Raw genomic sequence first — 16,957 nt, 5'->3', positions numbered from 1 at the left:
GAAGCCAGGTTTAAGCCAATCAATACAGGGAATTGCCCTGGTAACTGTCATTGGTTCAGGAGTAGGCACATAAACTAAGCTGGCCTAAGCAGATTTATATTTCCGTTTGGGATAGGAGGGTTTTTCCTCTGTCCATGATGGATGTGAACAAGGAAGAATGTTGTCACAATTGCACAGGACTTGGCAACACAGCCACATCTGGACAATGAGGGAAGCCTGGAGACAGAGCTGATACAAAGGAGAGGGCAGAGCTGGGAGCACTGCAGAGAAAAGGAGTCAGAGCCCTGATTATTCCACGCCTGGAGCCTGCTGTACTTCGAGACTCCCCATTATGTGCAATGAGATTCTCCTTACTGTTTATGCCAGTTCGAGTTTGGTTTTTCATTCCTTAGTGTTTAAAGGTTCTTGATTATGAAAACAAAAATGATAGTGGCCAACATTTCTTGAGAATTGCCTTGTTCCAGGCACATCCTTTTTTTTTTTTTTTTTAGATAGAGTCTCGCTCTGTTGCCCAGGCTAGAGTGAGTGCTGTGGCGTCAGCCTAGCTCACAGCAGCCTCAAACTCCTGGGCTCAAGCAATCCTCCTGCCTCAGCCTCCTGAGTAGCTGGGACTACAGGGATGCGCCACCATGCCCGGCTAATTTTTTCTATATATATTTTTAGTTGACCAGATAATTTCTTTCTATTTTTAGTAGAGACGGGGTCTCGCTCTTGCTCAGGCTGGTCTCGAACTCCTGACCTCGAGTGATCCACCCACCTCGGCCTCCCAGAGTGTTAGGATTACAGGCGTGAGCCACTGCGCCTGGCCCAGACACCTTCTTTATATTTGTAATTTTGTTTAATGTTCTTGACAATCTTATAAGGCAAATACAGTATTGTCCTTATTTGTAAAATGTAAGTGATTTTGCCCAAGGTCAGGTGTGTAGTAAGTGGCGGAACCAAATTCTTGTTTGTTTTTGTTTGTTTGAGACAAAGTCTTGCTCTGTTGCCCAGGCTAGAATGCAGTGGCATCATCATAGCTCTTTGCATCCTCCAACTTCCCAGCTCGAGTGATCCTCCTGCCTGAGCCTCCCAAGTAGCTGGGACTACAGGCGTGGATCACCACGCCTGGCTACATTTTCTATTTTTGTAGAGATGGGGTCTCACCATGTTGCTTAGGCTGGTCTTAAACTCCTGGGCTCAAGTGATCCTCCTGCCTTAGCCTCCTGAGTCACTGGGATTATAGGCATGAGGCACCCCGTCTGACAGAACCAAAATCTTTCAGAGCTCGGAGCCTGTGCTCTTAACCACTATGATGGTTCCACTGATAGATGAGGCAGAGGAAAAAAAAGAGGAAGGAGCTTGTGAGAAGCCACAGGAAGAACAGGAGATGGTGATATTATTATTATTTTATAATTATTAATATGTAATCTTATTCTCTCCACCTGGAATACCTCATTCCTGGGATACCTTTTTCCCATGCCAATTTCTCTGCCTAGGAACTTCTATTTGTTCTGTAAGAACTTCACTCAGATGCCACCTCCTCTGAGGAGCCTTCCCACATCCCATCTCCCCAAACCTCCAACCCTCTGGAATCCCATAAAATTTGCTGAGATTTCTATTATAGCCCAAGTAATATTATAAAGTGCTCATTTTCATACCTCCTTCTTGTACTAAATTCAGAACTCTTTGAGGGCAAGGGCTATGTCTAATTATTCCTTGCGGTTCCAGTGCTTAGCTCAGCTCATTGTAGGTGCTCAGGGAAAGTGAGATTGAATGAGTCAATCATCATACCTCGAAGACCCTCTGTCTTACCAGGTACCATGCTAAGAGATGTTAAGTTAAAAAAATCAGGTCTTTGGCCGCTTAAAGTTCATAAACAAATTGAGGATGTGTTCCTATCCTTCAATTTTCCGTTATAGAAACCCAACACAAACTAGCTTAAAAGGAAAAAATGAATGTGGGCAGCAGACAGAATTTATTTGTCCTAGGCAGGTTACTTCTATTAATAGTTTCAGAAATAGGTGAATCTAAGATCCAAGGGTTTCCAACAATGTTATCCCCCAGATTAGATCTCTTTCTATAATCTGCTCTTCGGTGGCTTCATCCTCAGAAATTTTTTTTTCCATGTGAAAGCCCCTCACAGCTCCACGTTTACATCCAATGGTAGCAAAAATAGAGCTTTTTATGCCAATGGTCATAGCAAAAGTCCTAGGAGTAATTCTCAATGCTTTTAATTCAGTCACCTGCCCTTCACTGAACCCGTCATAGTAACTCTGAATAGGCCTACGTCACATGCCTACCTCTGGATTTGGAAGTGCGGTTGACCCCATCCAAACATATGGATTAAAAGTGAGGGAAGGTTGTTCACCAGAGGAAAATCAAGTTGCTGTCACTAAAAGGGGGAGAGGATGTTAGGGCAAGCAAAAACCAACATATGTCCTTCATAGAGGAGATGTCCTATACATCAGTAATTATACGGTAAGGCCAGGAGTGATGCCTGTCTTAAGTGCTTACAGCCAAAGATTAGGTAGGAGAAACGGATCACTTTCAGGACACCTGTCCAGAAACCCCTTCTAGGAGGAAGCCTATGAACTAGGCCTTTTGGACAGGTAGGATTATGGTAGATGGAGATGAGGAGGCCTTTCAGATACGTGGAAAGGCATGAACAAAGGCAGGGAGGTGAGGATCCTTTGGAGGTTTTCCAAGTTTGCTGGGAACTCTTGGGAATTAAGTCTGGAAGTTAGGTTGGGGGCTAGATCTATACATAGTCTAATACGTGCTAATCTTTATGCAGATTTCTTCTATATATGATTTCAAAAAGAGTAATTTTGGCACGCACCAGGAGTAGTAGTATTCTTCCCATGTTACCGATGGGGCAAGTGAGGCCTAGTGCAAGAGATGCCTGCTGACAGTTCACCCTCTTGTGTCCAGAGATGGAACAGCACAAGAAGCCCAATTTCTACCCCCAGCCCAGGACTGTGCCCTTCCCCCCATCCACAGTAAAAATAAAATCTGGGGTTGGAAATCACCAGGACAGCAGCTGTGGCTCGGCCCCAGGGCCAGCTTGAGGACACCTTTAGAGGAAGCTGTGGGGAGCAACCATAGAGGCAGAAAGAAAGTATCTGACTCGCCTAATAGCTAAGAGCAGAGACTCTGGAGTCAGGCCTGGTTTTGATTCTCAGTTTCATGAGTTAAGGTGTTACCTTGGGCAGATTATGTAACTTCTCTAAGCCTTAGTTTCCTCATCTGTAAACAAGGTAAAGAACAATACCTATCTTACAGGATGTTTCATGAGGTCTGAATGAGGTATTGCATATTAAGAACTTAGCACTCTCTTCCTCCTCTGGTCTGTTTTCCTCTTCCAGTTTGGTCTCCTGTTCCTTGTCTGGTCTCCCCTTCCTCATCTGGTCTCCTCTTCTTTGTCCAGTCTGGTCTCATCTCCTCTTCCTCATCTGGTCTCATCTCCTCTTCCTCATCTGGTCTCATCTCCACTTCCGGTCTGGTCTCCTCTTCCGGTCTGGTCTCGTCTTCCTCATCTGGTCTCGTCTCTTCTTCTGGTCTGGTCTCCTCTTCCTCATCCAGTCTCCACCCCTTAATTGTCTTATGGGGAATAGAGAAAAGCAGGATTCTGGAAGATCTGAAATGCCCTTCTTTGGGGATCCCATAAATGCATGTTTATATATTTTACAGCTGGAAATACTATAACTCAGAAGTGGGGGGAGGAAGAAAGGCAGAGGAGGAGCACTTTTTGCGAAGTGGTTATGTGAGTGGTTCTGAATCCACATTAGGGGCCACAAAAAGAGCCTTCTTTTATTTTGGTTGAGCCAAATGCTTGGGTACGTTGACCAATAAGTCGGATTTCTGGATCTGGATCAAGATCAGCCACTTGTGTATATAGTTCGAGGCCCTGGTGGCTCATGGCAGCTGATAGGACACTGGGAAGAGATAGAATTTGTGGTCTCATCTGAGCCATCTGTTCTCCCTGAGTTAGCTGAATGACCTGTGTGAACAGATCTCTCATGGATTCACTTAACTATTAAAAGATGAATCTCTTACTCCAAACAAGAAATAATATACCTTTGTAAGATTGAGATAAAATGGAGAGAGAGTGTGTTTTCCTTAAGTTGACCACCTTTATATAGGGGTAAAAGTAGCAGCGGAAAAGAAATTGGACTGTAGATAAAAACAAATGTGAAATTTGGGACCGAACACACTGATGCCTCAAGCAATAGCCCTTCCCCACTTCCTCCTCCTGCCTCCATTGGAATTCTCAGCGCAGACGAAGCCCAGCTCCCGAGAGGAGCCACTAACCACTTTTTCAGCAGCTTCAGCATCTTTTCACATCAGGACAGAGAGTGTTGAAATTGCATTTTCTTGGGATTTTTATGCCGGAGAGAATAAATCATGTTGCTTTGCAAAAAATAAACAATCACATAAATAACAGGGCCAGGCTAAAAAAGATCCCCCAAGGTACCAACGGCTCAGTAATCAGGCCTTGAAGAAGGTCAAGCGCACTCTTTCCTGACCCCCATGACCCTAGAGTGAAAAGACAACTTGGAGCTGAGGTGGGTACAGTCTTCAGGTCGTAATTGATTTGACAAGCTTTGATTTTGGGTGGGCTCGATGGCAACAGATGATGGGGCTATAGAGGGCAAGATCCAGGCTGGAAGGGGGTGTGAAGAAAGAGGGTCAGTTACAGGGCTAGCCCCCTAAGAGGAGTGGAGCAATCCCAGGTCTTTTGCCCAAAAGGACAGAGCACAGTAGACTGGATTCTGGCAAGCATCTGCCCTTGGAGCTCGTCTGGCCAGTGGTGTAATGCAGTGGGGACTCTAAGATGCCTATCAGTGGCTAGTGCCAACCTGACCAGCCTGTCCAGATGAGGCCAGTGTACTCACAAGGAGGTGAGTGATTGCAGGTGAAGGGGCCTGGCAAGGTAGGGGAAGGCCACTGGAGCTCCATCCACAGAGTGAGGCTTGTGGGTGGGTCTGCGGACCTAGAGAAAGTGAGGCGGATGCTGTGGTTGCTGCTAAGGAATGGGAATGAAGCCAAAGCCCCACAGGCTGACGGGTCTGAGGCTGCTTATTCATCATGCATTCATTTGCATACGGCACATCCACTGAATGTCACGCACTGTAGCAGGCAGTGGGCAGTTCCTGAGATGAAGCTATTGCCTGCTCTCCCAAGGTTTACAGACAGTGGGAGGGTCAGAAAGGAAAGGCAGATGGTGACAGTACAGATCTGTGCTGTAGCATACCTAATTCCAGCCAGAGGGCGGGATAGTCACAAACAATGACCATTTTTCTGTGCCACACACTGTGCTCAGTGACTTCCCACATGATCTGAGTCTTATCACGAATGTATAAAGCAGACGTTAATATTCCCATTTTATAGATGATGAAACTGTGGCTCCAAGAAGTCAGATCACTTGATCAATATCACACCTGGAGCAAGTGCTGGGGTGGGGATTTGAATGCAGGTCCTTTTGGGCTGTAAATCTCATAGCCCACAAATATAGAAACCCATACAGCCAGAAGCACTCTCCAGAAAAATCTTTTAGGATCGTTCTACCCAAAGGCACAAGAGAGAAAAATAACAGAGATTACAGCATGAGACAGAGGAAGAATTAAAATAGTGCTTTTAATATAATTTTCAGCAAACGTACAGTATGTACTTTAACATCACATATTTCTAAACTGCTCATCTGGAAAATATAAGCTGCAAAAATACAGAATACCACACTCAAAAATCTATTGAGTATGTGCTTTTTCCCCTCCATTCTGGGAAACGGAGTGGTTTTGACCCCCGCGGCCGATTTCCTTAGAGCTGCTGGAGCCCTCGGTCAGAGAAGCGTTCCCAAGAGAGGGGTTTCTAAAGCATATCAGCAAGCCAGCCCCACGGGAGCCAGAGGAGGGATGGACGGAAGGGGAATTATACACCAGGTCGACGTTACTCTTTAGCGACCCAGGAAAAATGCCTACGCTGAGGGCTGTTTCAAGGACTCCTGACCGTAAGTCACCTCCTTAGTCCTCGTCACAGGCCTGCGCTGGGGGCCTCAAAGGACCACACACTGGCTGGAGGATCCACACTGGGGCCCTTGGGGTCTCGGGCAGGGAGGAGCACACTAAGGCAGGCCCGCGCGGTCTGTGGGTGGTGGTGGGCTGTTCTCTGCAGGAGGAGGAAGAGGGCCAGGCCCTCAGCTTCTCACAAAGGAGTCTTCTGAAGGTGAGTGTGACTCGGGGCAGGTTTTCTCAGTCTCAATGTCTTGGTACTCTGTGCCTAAAGGGGGAGGAGGGAAGAAGAGCCAAGAGGAAAAAGAGATCGGTCTTTTCTGCTTTTCCTACTTTCTGTTAGGCTTATATAAAAGCATCATGGCTTTCCAGGGGAATGGACACGAGTAGGCAGCGGAAGCAATATAGAGCTGGTTTTTACTCCATGTCACCCCAAGAGACCAGATTCCAAAGCCCAGAGGCCTTTTGGGAGGCCACAGCTTTCTGAGAAGTGTATTTATCTACACGTCCATCCCAACACCCAAGTGGACTTGGGTATAAAGCAGATGTCTCGCTGTCAATAATTCATCCTCCTCTTACGTAAATCACCAGGGACAGACCTGTGTTCGAGGACTCGGTCACTGCACATCTCTACTGAAGAGGAGGCTGAGTGTCAGAAAACCCCCCGGCCTCACGGTGTCACGCTTTGTCCTTCAGCATTCAGGACAGTTTGTTTCTCATTCAGCCACAGTCATTCACCGCACGAGGAGTAAAACAATCTCCTCATAGGAACAAGGTTTTTAGCCTATGCCGCACTTCCAAAATAGATGTTGTGGCTTCATTTAAAAGGCATTAAAAACCCAACTGGTCCCTGTGAGGATTCATAAGCTGTGCACGTCTCATTGACCGTAATATGCGGCTTTCCTGTTCAGTGACAGGCGCAGTGGGGCGATAGAAGTCCCCATTCATTTATTTGTCCTCTTTAGCCTTTGACCTGGTGGTATATAAGGTGACAGTTTGGAAATGTCACTCCTAGGCCAGGCACAGTGGCTCATGCCTGCAATCCCAGCACTCTGGGAGGCGGAGGTGGGAGGATTGCTTGAGGCCACGAGTTCAAGACCAGCCTGGACAAAAGCGAGACTCTGTCTCTCCTAAAAAAGGACAAAAAAAAAAGTGTGGAAATATCACTCCTTTCCTCAGGATTTTTAAGCTAAGGCCTGGATTCTGGTCAATGGGGAACACCCTTTCTCAACTTTTGCAAGGCTCAAGTTCTCATGGTCTTGGTTGTGGGGTGGGGAGTTGGAGAGGGTGGGGCAGAAGTGAGAGCTGGGGTTGGTTCCCACTCAGCAGAGTAAGACAGAGGCTGAGGAGTGGACAGGAAGCGTCTGCTGATGTGGCTAAGATTGAAGAAGGAAGGAGGAGTGCTTTGAAAGTCTCCAATGTTTAATTATTGAATTGAAACACAGTTTGTCTCATTTTAGATTCCTGTGCCCATAAGCAAAATTTTGCAGAGGTTCTTACTGCTGGCTCTTGGCTTACTTCTCAGTGACCAGAGACTCCTGCCTGAGGTTTCCCAGTGGCAGCTGGTCTGTCGGCTTGGCCGAGCCTTCCTAAGAAGCCAGATCCATGTTCTCACTTTGGGGGGCGTGCAGTACAGTGGGAAGAGCACTGGTTTGGGAGTCAGATCTGTTACTGGCTCTCAGTGATTTTCTAACTAGCTACGTGACCTTGGGATGGTTGGATTTGCTGAGCTTTAGTTTTCGGACCTGCAAAGTGGAAAACAAATTCTACTCACCTCACAGGGCGGGTGTGAGCAGGCTGCTGCCAGTGATACCTGGGGTCGCATGTGCACAGCACCTGGTGCGCGGGGCAGGCTCCTAACAGACATGAGCTCCTCAGCCCCTGCCCTCCCTTAGGGCGCTGGAGTAGAACAGCATTTGTGTTCAGTGGGTTCCTCTTGTAATGAAACTTCCTACATTGCATACTTCCAATTCATTTTACAGCCTTAGATTATAAAATCAGATAGTCGTGCCAAGCATGTCTCCGTGAGAGTCATTTTCTACTAGGTTAGCATGAATTTAAGAAAAACATAAATGGGCTGGCAAAAATATCAATCTACAGAAAGTTAAACCTCCAGAAAACGTACTGTTGTTCCATTTGCTCATAGCAAAAGAACATAATCACTTCCACCTTATGGAAAAATATTCAAAATTTATGATAATCATCAACTCCTGATTATTGACCTGAGTTGTCATTACAAAAATAGAAATGTCTAGAGACTCTGTTCCTAAAAGCCTGGGATCTGAGAATAGAGTGCGACATAGCCAATCGTGCCCAGCTTCAGTGTGTCTGAAGCCCCTGGGCCAGAGCTGAGCTCCCAAGGTTGATCCTGTGGACCACAGTGGTGCCAGGCGTGTGGTGTCTGGGGTCTCCCTGCTGGAGCTGATGCCCGGCACTGAGGAGTGCCACACTGGCATCTTGGTGCTTTGACAGTGCATTTCAGAATGCATTAGAGTAGCGGGATCTCCTATTTCCTCCTACCCGTCCCTTTCTGGTAGAACACTTCGTGTCACTGGATAACTAGGATCGGGGGTTAAGACCAGGAATGACATAGGAAGAATGGACGTCCCTAGATACAGCTGCCACAGTGTCCTAGTGGTTATATCAGGGGTGTGTGAGAGTGTGTGGGGCCCCACAGTCCATTTGGGCTGGAGTCTTTCTGAAGCAGTCTCTAAAGGTGGGGACGGGTCCCTCATGTCTTGCTCGCTAGGGAGGTAATACCCATAATGGCTAAGCACATGGGCTTTGGATTCACAGACCTGGGTTTGAATCTCAGCTGTGCTTTGTGACCGTGAGCCAATTTTGGAAGCCGTCCAAGCCTTGTTTTCCTCCCCTGTAAAATGAAGCTAACAACAGCTCCTACCTCACAGGGTTATTGTTGACATTAAATAACACTGTAATAAGCTCAGCCTAGTAGTTGGTTCATGGTAAGTGCTTGATAAATGTTAGCTACTATTATTATTAGCCCTTATTAGTGCTTGCCAATTATTCTACCCGGAATGTCTGTTAGCCTTACAGTGCCAATGTTGTGGGTTGGTAGGGAGGAGGGAAGGGATTTGAAAATACTATTCAGTATCTGGATTCACTTTTGCAGTTCCTACATTTCTCCCTCATGTGCCCATTTCCATCATTTAAGAAAAAAGGATGGTTACTGTAGTTGAGTTGCTGAGTCTCAGAGCTGGAAGGGACTCTAGAGTGTACAGTTCAAATTCTCCACATTACACAAGAGAAAAATAATGTAGCCTTCAATTTTAAACCCTGACGGCAAAAGGGCACTTAACTCATTGTTGGAAGTAAACGAGATATCCGAACGAGGGTCTCACGAACAGGAGTGGTTCACTCCAGGTCCCTTGTGACACGTGTTCCAGCAGCCTTAGGTGCTGGGCTCTGCCCCACCTGCACTCAGCCATTAATGCCCCCCTGCCCCCAGCATGCGGTGTTCTTGGGGCCCTGCCTGTGCTCTAGAACAGAGACCAGCACGCTGTGGCCCTCCCTTGGCCAAATCCAGCCACCAACCGTCTCTGTAGATAAAGCGATATTGGAACCCAGCCCATTCATTTGTTTACCCACTGTCTATGGCCGATCTCATGCTATTAGTACAATGCAGTTGAGTAGTTGTGACAGACTATGGCCCATAAAGCCTAAAATGTTCACTACTTGGCCCTTTACAGAAAAAGCTGTGAACGTGCTTTGGCAGCCTTCTCTTGGGGGCCTCTTCTCCCCCTCTCTGTCCTCTCACTCTCTCTCCCTTACAGATACTCACTGCTCTTTAGTTTTTAGCTTCTTCACCATTCTCTCTCCAGAGCCTTCCTGATTCTCGCTGCCATGAGGCGAGCTCACCACCACCATGAGTCGGCTCTCCTTACCCGAGACCGACCCCAGCTCTAACACTACTACTCCATCGACTGTGTTTGTGCTCAGCTCTGTCTGGCTCATTGAACTGTAAGCTCTTGGAGGGCAGGGACCATGTCTCTTTCACCTTTGTAGCAGGTCCAGGGCCTGGCCCAGAGCCAAAATTTTAAGTAAAGGAATGAAAAAATACATGTTTAGAATATATCAAGCTCATACAATGCACCCCAAATGAAATTAATCCTGCAAATAAAAATCATGGTACCACATGGACAGTCCCTGAGAAGGATGAGCTCTTGGCCCTATCTCCATGGCAGCAGAGTTTTCTGAAGGACAGGACCATCTTTGCTTTTCTAAATTTCCCATTTTAAGGCTTTATAATCCGTGTGGTCCCTGCCATGATGAGCAGGCACCCTGGGTGGCTGAGGTAGGCGTGGGCAGCTGTGTGCGGTCAGTGTGGATTCCATGTGTTGTTCTAGGGAACAGGCTCCGTAAGACGCATCTGAACAAAATACCTTCCTTGCATATTCCACCAGTGAGAGATTCTTCCAGTTTACTCTTGAGCAACACTAATACCCTGGGGGGGGGGGGTTGGGGTCCAAAGTCTGCTGTCATTTAGGGCCAGTTGCTCTAAGAGATTAGGTCCTTACAGCTGTTCAGAGAGCAGGAGGTGGAGAGAACTGGGAGAGGTGGGCTGTAATGAAAGAGGAGAGAAGGACAGAAAAAGGAAAAACACTCTATTTGGGTCTTGAACTAATTTTCCAGGCCAAATGTAATTTCACTAGCACCCTCTCTTGGAAAACTTGGTGCCTCTTAGGTGTTTGACCTGGATTCTAACCTAAGAGGAAACAGTCCCTAAAGGGAAACATGGATCGTGGCTGAGAGGCCAATATGAGGGCAGTAGCATTAGCCCAACAGAGCAATCAAGCCCCTACTGTGTGTCTGGAACTTTCCTCTGGCTCTTGGCTAGAGATGTCTGCTTCTCCTACGCCATCAAAATAGGTAAGAACAGCATCAGGCAGCAAGTATTCTCCATCCATTGGACTGAGAAAGTGCTTGCCTGGGTTTCTTCCCTCATTCAGAGCAAACCAGATCAAATATACAAACCATAATAAACTACAGTGTAGCTCTACCAAACTGCAACAGAAGCTCATCTCCTCCTCCTGGTCTTGACTGTATGATCAGATGCATTGATTTCTACACATTGAACTTTATTGCTTAACACTGCTGAGTGGGGCTTCCAGGGCTCCAGAGCGGCGCTTAGAATAGACCACTCAGGTCCAGCAGGCACGGCTGGCTGGAGAAGCGGCCATGTTTCCCAGGACCTGAAGCAGCAAGAAAACCGGCCTGGCAGGAACACAGGGAGCAGCAACTACTTTTCCTCAGAGGGTTTTTCTGTTAGAGAGTGCGCGTGTGTATGTATATAAATATATATTTCGTCTTTACATGTTCCTCACGAGGAATGGCCTCCTCTGGAAGGTGTGGAAGAATTTCCATTAGAACTACAGCAGATTCTCCTTCCTGAGAAATACCCCTTGGGAATGGTGTGGCTGTCATCCCAGGGACCAGCGGTGGCCCTTGTGTGGAATTTTCCTTTGGGTTACCTCAGGGCTGTGGGTTTTCCAACAAGAAGGGCAGGGAAACCTGGGCTGTGTGAGGGAGGGGAACCTCGAGGTTGTTACTGGACATGGAGGTCAACTCGGGACTGGAATGTACAGATGCCACTTAAGTAAGCTTAAAATCGTCACTGGAGTGAGCTATTCCATTGTAGGTGGTGAAAAAGCGATTTTTATGGAGAAGCTCGGAAGACATTAGCAACCCTGTCAAATAATTTCTCAGCTCTTGGTTTTCCCTTATCATGTTGCCTGTGAAGCGCCATCAGCAAGCTCCTCAGGGGGACTGTGAGAGGAACTTCTCCTGCCCCTGCCTGGCTGTGAGGAAGTCGGCAGGGCATGCTGTGGCCTGCTGGAGTGCTGGTGTCCCCAGGGTGCCTCGGAGCCTCACGGTGGCCTTCCCTGACAGCACGCAGCCTCAGCTGAAGACAGCCAGCAAACCCGGTTCCCCAGAGAGACACCTTTGCAAAACGTGTTTACTTCATATGAGGGAATAATACTGGTTAAAAAAAAATCCCCACACCTTCTTGGTCTATATGTAGGAGCCACAAAGATCTTTCAAAAGTTTCAGCCAAGAGAGGCTTTTCATCCATCCCTGGGCATGTGCAGCTAAGATGGTGGAAGAGTTTGCAGCAAAGAGAGAGAACTGTAGCGTTCACTTTCTGGATTTATTCCATCCCTTACATTTCTGTTTTCTGTAAATCCCATGAAGATCTTCCCAGGAAATCTCTTCCATCAAGATCCCACTCGGAACCCAACAGATAACCAAGAGGCTGGATCTAGTGTTGTATGTACAATGATTCTTTATAGCACAAAAGGAAAATTAAAACTAGACCGAGTTTTCTGTTCTGCAGCATATGAGAGAAATTAAGATTTTAAAAGATGACACAACACACTTCAGAACCATCTTGCAATAGGGGCCTTTACATTTATACCCAATTGCTGATAAAACTCAGCCCTGGAGTTGTTTTCCTTTGTCATTCTAACATCTTTTATCATTCATCCTGAAATCTTAGGGGGAAAAAAATCCAAAATGCAAAGAATTGAAAAAACCTTTTTTCCCTCCCCAAAGTAAATAGTCCCATGAAATAGTAGGTCTTAGGGCCTCAGTGTGTAAGTACTGAGTTTGGAGGGCCTGGCCATAATCTCTAAGAGGACAGTGACCTATTAGCAATACAGTTTTAAAACAAAACAAAACCAAAACCTGTACAGCATGTTATCAAAACCTCAGGAACAACAGAGCACATGTTTTATGAATTGGTTGGAGAACCATCCCCCTTTTACTAGGTAACATACGGATGAGCATCACCATTTTCATGGACAAGGACAGACTAACACTAAGCAGATGAAAGGGCTGTTTTCGAAGCATCCTGTCCCCGATAGCTGGCCACCGTGGCCCTGCACTGTGACACAGCTTCTCTTTTGGTCATCCTTGCTTGGTGTTTTCTCTAGATTTGGGCATTTGTGTTAAAAATTTGGCACAGCACCACCCCCCACCCCCTTTTATTTCCTGATTCTTTTGTTGCCTTGTGGGTAAACTGCAAATGTGTGTCTGGGGTAAAAAAGCAAACCAACCAATCTACCTTTGAGGTCTTTTCCAGGGCCATGAGTGTGGCATGAACAAAGGTCACTGAAGAAGCAGGAAGGGTAAGTTACCTGGGTCCTCTGCTGTGTGTGTGCATGCCTATGTTAACTCACCTGAGCTCTGTCCCTGTATGGAAATGGCCATAGGAGGCTTAGTCTGCTGGTTGCAAGAGGTTTTCCCACGTGACTCTTACCCTAAACAATGACAGGTTCATTCTCTAACTGTTTGAGGTTCAGCCACTTTCAAAGCACACACAAAGGCCTCTTAGTTTGAGATTAACTCTGAAAACGTCATTGACATTTTCATGCATTGGACACGTGATACCTTCCAGGAGCTCGTGGGTCCAAACATTATCACAGACACCACAGACTGCTCAACAGCTTGTGTCAGGGAACGGTTCTTCTCTTTCCTATCCCCAGAAGTATTGCACCCATACACACAAACCCACATCTGAGCGCGTCTCCTCCACAGGCTGGAAAGAACGCCTCGTGGAATGTCAAGCATGAATATAAAAGGGCTTCCCATGACAGTGATCACTGAATCATGGGGAATAAAGCTAGAAGGCAAATTTGCAATTCATCACATTATCCCCTGTTGTCTCAAATGTGATTCTTTTAAAGGCAGCCTGCACAGACACTCTTTTTGAAGTAATCTTTTTCTTCTTGTAATGCATTGTATATTCTTGTTTTTTGCAGAATATCCAAATGAGGATAAAATGATAAAAATTACAATAGATTAATTGCATCCCTTGAATCACATTATATTTTTGGTGCATTAAAAAAGGAGAAAAGTAAAAGCAACCAGCATCATAAATCCGGCCTCTAGAACTGTGTTAGTGACTGAAGGGTTAACGCAGATTTTAGAAGTAGTTAAAAATAGTATTAGAGGATTATACACACAAGTTTGAAATTCATATGCGTTGTATTTTTCTTTTTAAAAATGGCAAAATGTTTGGCAAATGACTTAGACTGTGTTGGGCCTCACCGGCTCTGAGCCGGGTCAGTCATGGCCAGGTGAGGCCCACTGCTTCCTGAGGTCGCTCTGCGGGGCTGGGGGAAGGTGGATGCCTGCCCCTGGGAGGTGCTGCCAGGGGAAGGGGAGGTGCTGGACCCCGCCCGGCCCCCCCTCGGGCCCTCAGTCTCGAACATGGGAATGGAGCTGGTGAGTGGTGCCAATTATAGACTCCAGCACGGATCACCCGTTAGCATCGCTGAGAGAACTCTGGGGCCTTGAACCACATGCAGACTGGGTGAGTCGTCTACACAGTGACCCATATTGCAAGAGTTAGAGGAGTAGAGCTTCCACCCCTCCGCCTTTCGTGCCTCCCACCCCGACATGGAGGGAGAGGGTGGCACAAGGTGTGTCACTAGTGCTTAATCTGGCAATGTTTTCGACTTGTGTTTTTTTTTTTTTAGTAGACTTTTTAAAAAATGTTTTGTGTGTGTATGTATATCCAGAAATGTCCATCCTCCAAGCTGGCCACCACTGTTCCCTGAATTTGGCAGTGCCTGTTGCTTGCAGCTGTTGGCATCCTGAAGCCATGCGGTGCTTCCACAGCAGACCCTGCGGCCAGCAGTGCGAGTGTCCTCCGGGACCTGCCGCGTGTCAAACACACGGTCCCATTCTCTCCTGACTCTGAATCCTGTCTGGCTCTGATTTTGAGGAAAAGGACAAAGGTTGTACGTGTGTGTGTGTGTGTGTGTGTTTGTGTGTATATTGAGTTTTGGTTTTTTTTTTTTTTTTTTTTGAAACCTTTTTTTCTTTTTTAAGAAAAATGACCCTTTGATCACTCATACAGAGTTCAGCCCTCTTTCGTCACTATAAAACGGACTCCATGTTCTCACACCACTCGTGATCTTCCAGGTTATAGATAAACTTTGTCCTATGTGTCTGGTTTGCGGGCACAGGGTCCCTCCCCAGGTTGTCTAGGGTCAGAGTAGAGGCAAAGAACTCACTGGTGCTCAGCCCGCCCTCGTGGTTTTTGATGTAGCGTTTATAGTTTTTCCTCAGGCACTGCCACGTGGTGGTGTAGAGCACGAAGGCGAAGGACTTGAGCGCGATGGCGATGCTGACGTACAGGTACCTGTAGACCACGTTGTCGTAGAGGACGCAGGCGCCTTGCTCCCCACAGAACGTGCTCCAGAACAGGCAGGTGGAGTCGATGCCGGCCCCGAAGATGAGGGGTGGGGGGATGAAACCTGGGGGGAGGAGAGGACAGGTGAGGTTCTGGCCCCGGTGGCTGGTTTGACATCGGGGCGGCTCCCCTGTTCCTGGGCGCGTGCGCCGGGCTCCGTGGCTGTACGGAGGTCAAAGCCAGGCTTGGGAGGCAGACTGTGCGAGTTCAAACCCCGGCTCTGCCCCTTACTGACTTACAAACCCACACACGTTATTTAAGGCAGCCTGCCTTGGTTTCCTCATCTGCAAAGATGGGGCCACTACTCCAGAGTGTTCCTTGCAGGGACTCATTTTTTATTAAGGAAGGTCCCTCTGAGAATGAGATGAGATGTAGACCCTTAGCCCAGAAAAATACACCTACCCACACGATCACACATTTCGGGGGGTTTGCAGGTCCCTGAAGTCCCTCCGTGCTCACCAGGATAAGAACACCTGCCGTGGCAGTGCCCCCCCCTCAGAGGGCAGCCTGAGAGAGGGAAGGATGAATGAAGGAAGCTGCCCTTTCCCGGTTGTAACGACAGGCGTGGAGGAGGTGAGTGGGGACCGCATTATCCTATCGCTGCTAATGAGGCTGGCTGAGCCCCCCTCCCAGGTGCCTCAGCTGTTCTCCTTAGAACTCTCCAGCTCTGCAGCTCGTTACCCCAAACAGAAGCCCCCCGAGAAGAATTCTAGGTGAAACCTCATTCAGCTTCCCAAGTAGCTAGATTTAATAAGCTCCAAGCTCAAAATGCCCCAAAACCTGCTCCCTTCTCTCCAGCTGCCAGGTCCGGCTGTGGTCCTGCTGAGGGGGAAGTCACATTGCTAGCATCCTCTGTGGCCTGAAAGGCCGCCCAGGTGTTTGTGACCTTCCCCACCCTGACCCTGCCTGTTTTCTCCCTGCCCCCAACAAATGCCTTTCTTTTTTTCACTGAGAAAGAGCCAACTGGAGGAACTGCCATGGCAACCGCATAATAGAAACTCAGCCACACTCCACATTATTAAGGTAAAAAAAAAAATGGTGATCTGGAGCCAATTTAAATTATGGATGGATGTGGGGATAAATGGGACTAATTTGGCCTGTTCCTGTGGCACAGCGGGATGATGCAAATCCATTCACCTTTCTATTTCGAGGCTTTTATTATATCGTGATTAGCGCCTCCCCATGCTCCCCTCTCCTCAGCCTCTTGTGACCTTTTTGAGGCCACTTCACTTTGTCCTAGGCACCTAGCAATGGGCAGCTAAGACCACAGAGGACACCTCTGGTTAAATGCTTTGCATGGGAAGGAACTGAGAGCACAGGTGCCCCTTGTTCCAAAATGCCTGGGTTCCTCGGTGCAAATTCAAGTTCCGCCCAAGCTGGGTCATATTTTAAGCATATCAAAGGAAATTATACAATATAAAGGAACCATTAATACTTATTTAAACCGAAATATCCCTTTAAAATGCCAATGTGCATGTAACTCCTCCATGCACCTGTACCTGAGTGAGGATTTTTATAATATTCGGTTGTCTTTCAAGTGGGGCACACCTCTGCGTGCTGGAGGTGCCAATTTTATCCTGCAGTTGTCAAGTTCTACCACCAGATGCCAGAGTACCAAAAAGCTTTTAAACAGAAATTAAAAATCTAAGTGCCTCAGTTGCTACATCTTTAAAATGGAGTTCATACCACCTGCTTGGTCAAGGTTAGGGTAAAACTCTTCACAAAGGAGGTATGTGACTATTTTGCA

At 47.2% G+C, this 16,957-nt stretch overlaps 1 protein-coding gene across 2 annotated transcripts in view; it reads right to left on the bottom strand.

Annotated features, from left to right (window-relative positions):
* Positions 1-5,600: 5,600 nt before the first annotated feature.
* Positions 5,601-16,957, bottom strand: part of SLCO3A1 (solute carrier organic anion transporter family member 3A1) — a 285,640-nt gene continuing 274,283 nt past the window's right edge. The window contains exons 10-11 of one of the 2 annotated variants that reach the window (XM_045561769.1): positions 15,032-15,274; positions 5,601-6,258 (exon numbers count right to left, since the gene is read on the bottom strand). In XM_045561769.1, the coding sequence (XP_045417725.1) occupies positions 6,176-6,258; positions 15,032-15,274 (326 nt within the window). In that variant the 3' untranslated portion in view covers positions 5,601-6,175. Of the gene's footprint in view, positions 6,259-12,271; positions 15,275-16,957 lie in introns of those variants that run through there. The other variant, XM_045561768.1, reaches the window with a different exon arrangement.

The sequence above is a fragment of the Lemur catta genome, chromosome 9 (assembly GCF_020740605.2).
Source record: "Lemur catta isolate mLemCat1 chromosome 9, mLemCat1.pri, whole genome shotgun sequence".
Taxonomy (NCBI): domain Eukaryota; kingdom Metazoa; phylum Chordata; class Mammalia; order Primates; family Lemuridae; genus Lemur; species Lemur catta.
The sequence above is the reverse complement of the archived record's forward strand: the minus strand, read 5'-3'. Positions and strand labels throughout refer to the sequence as shown.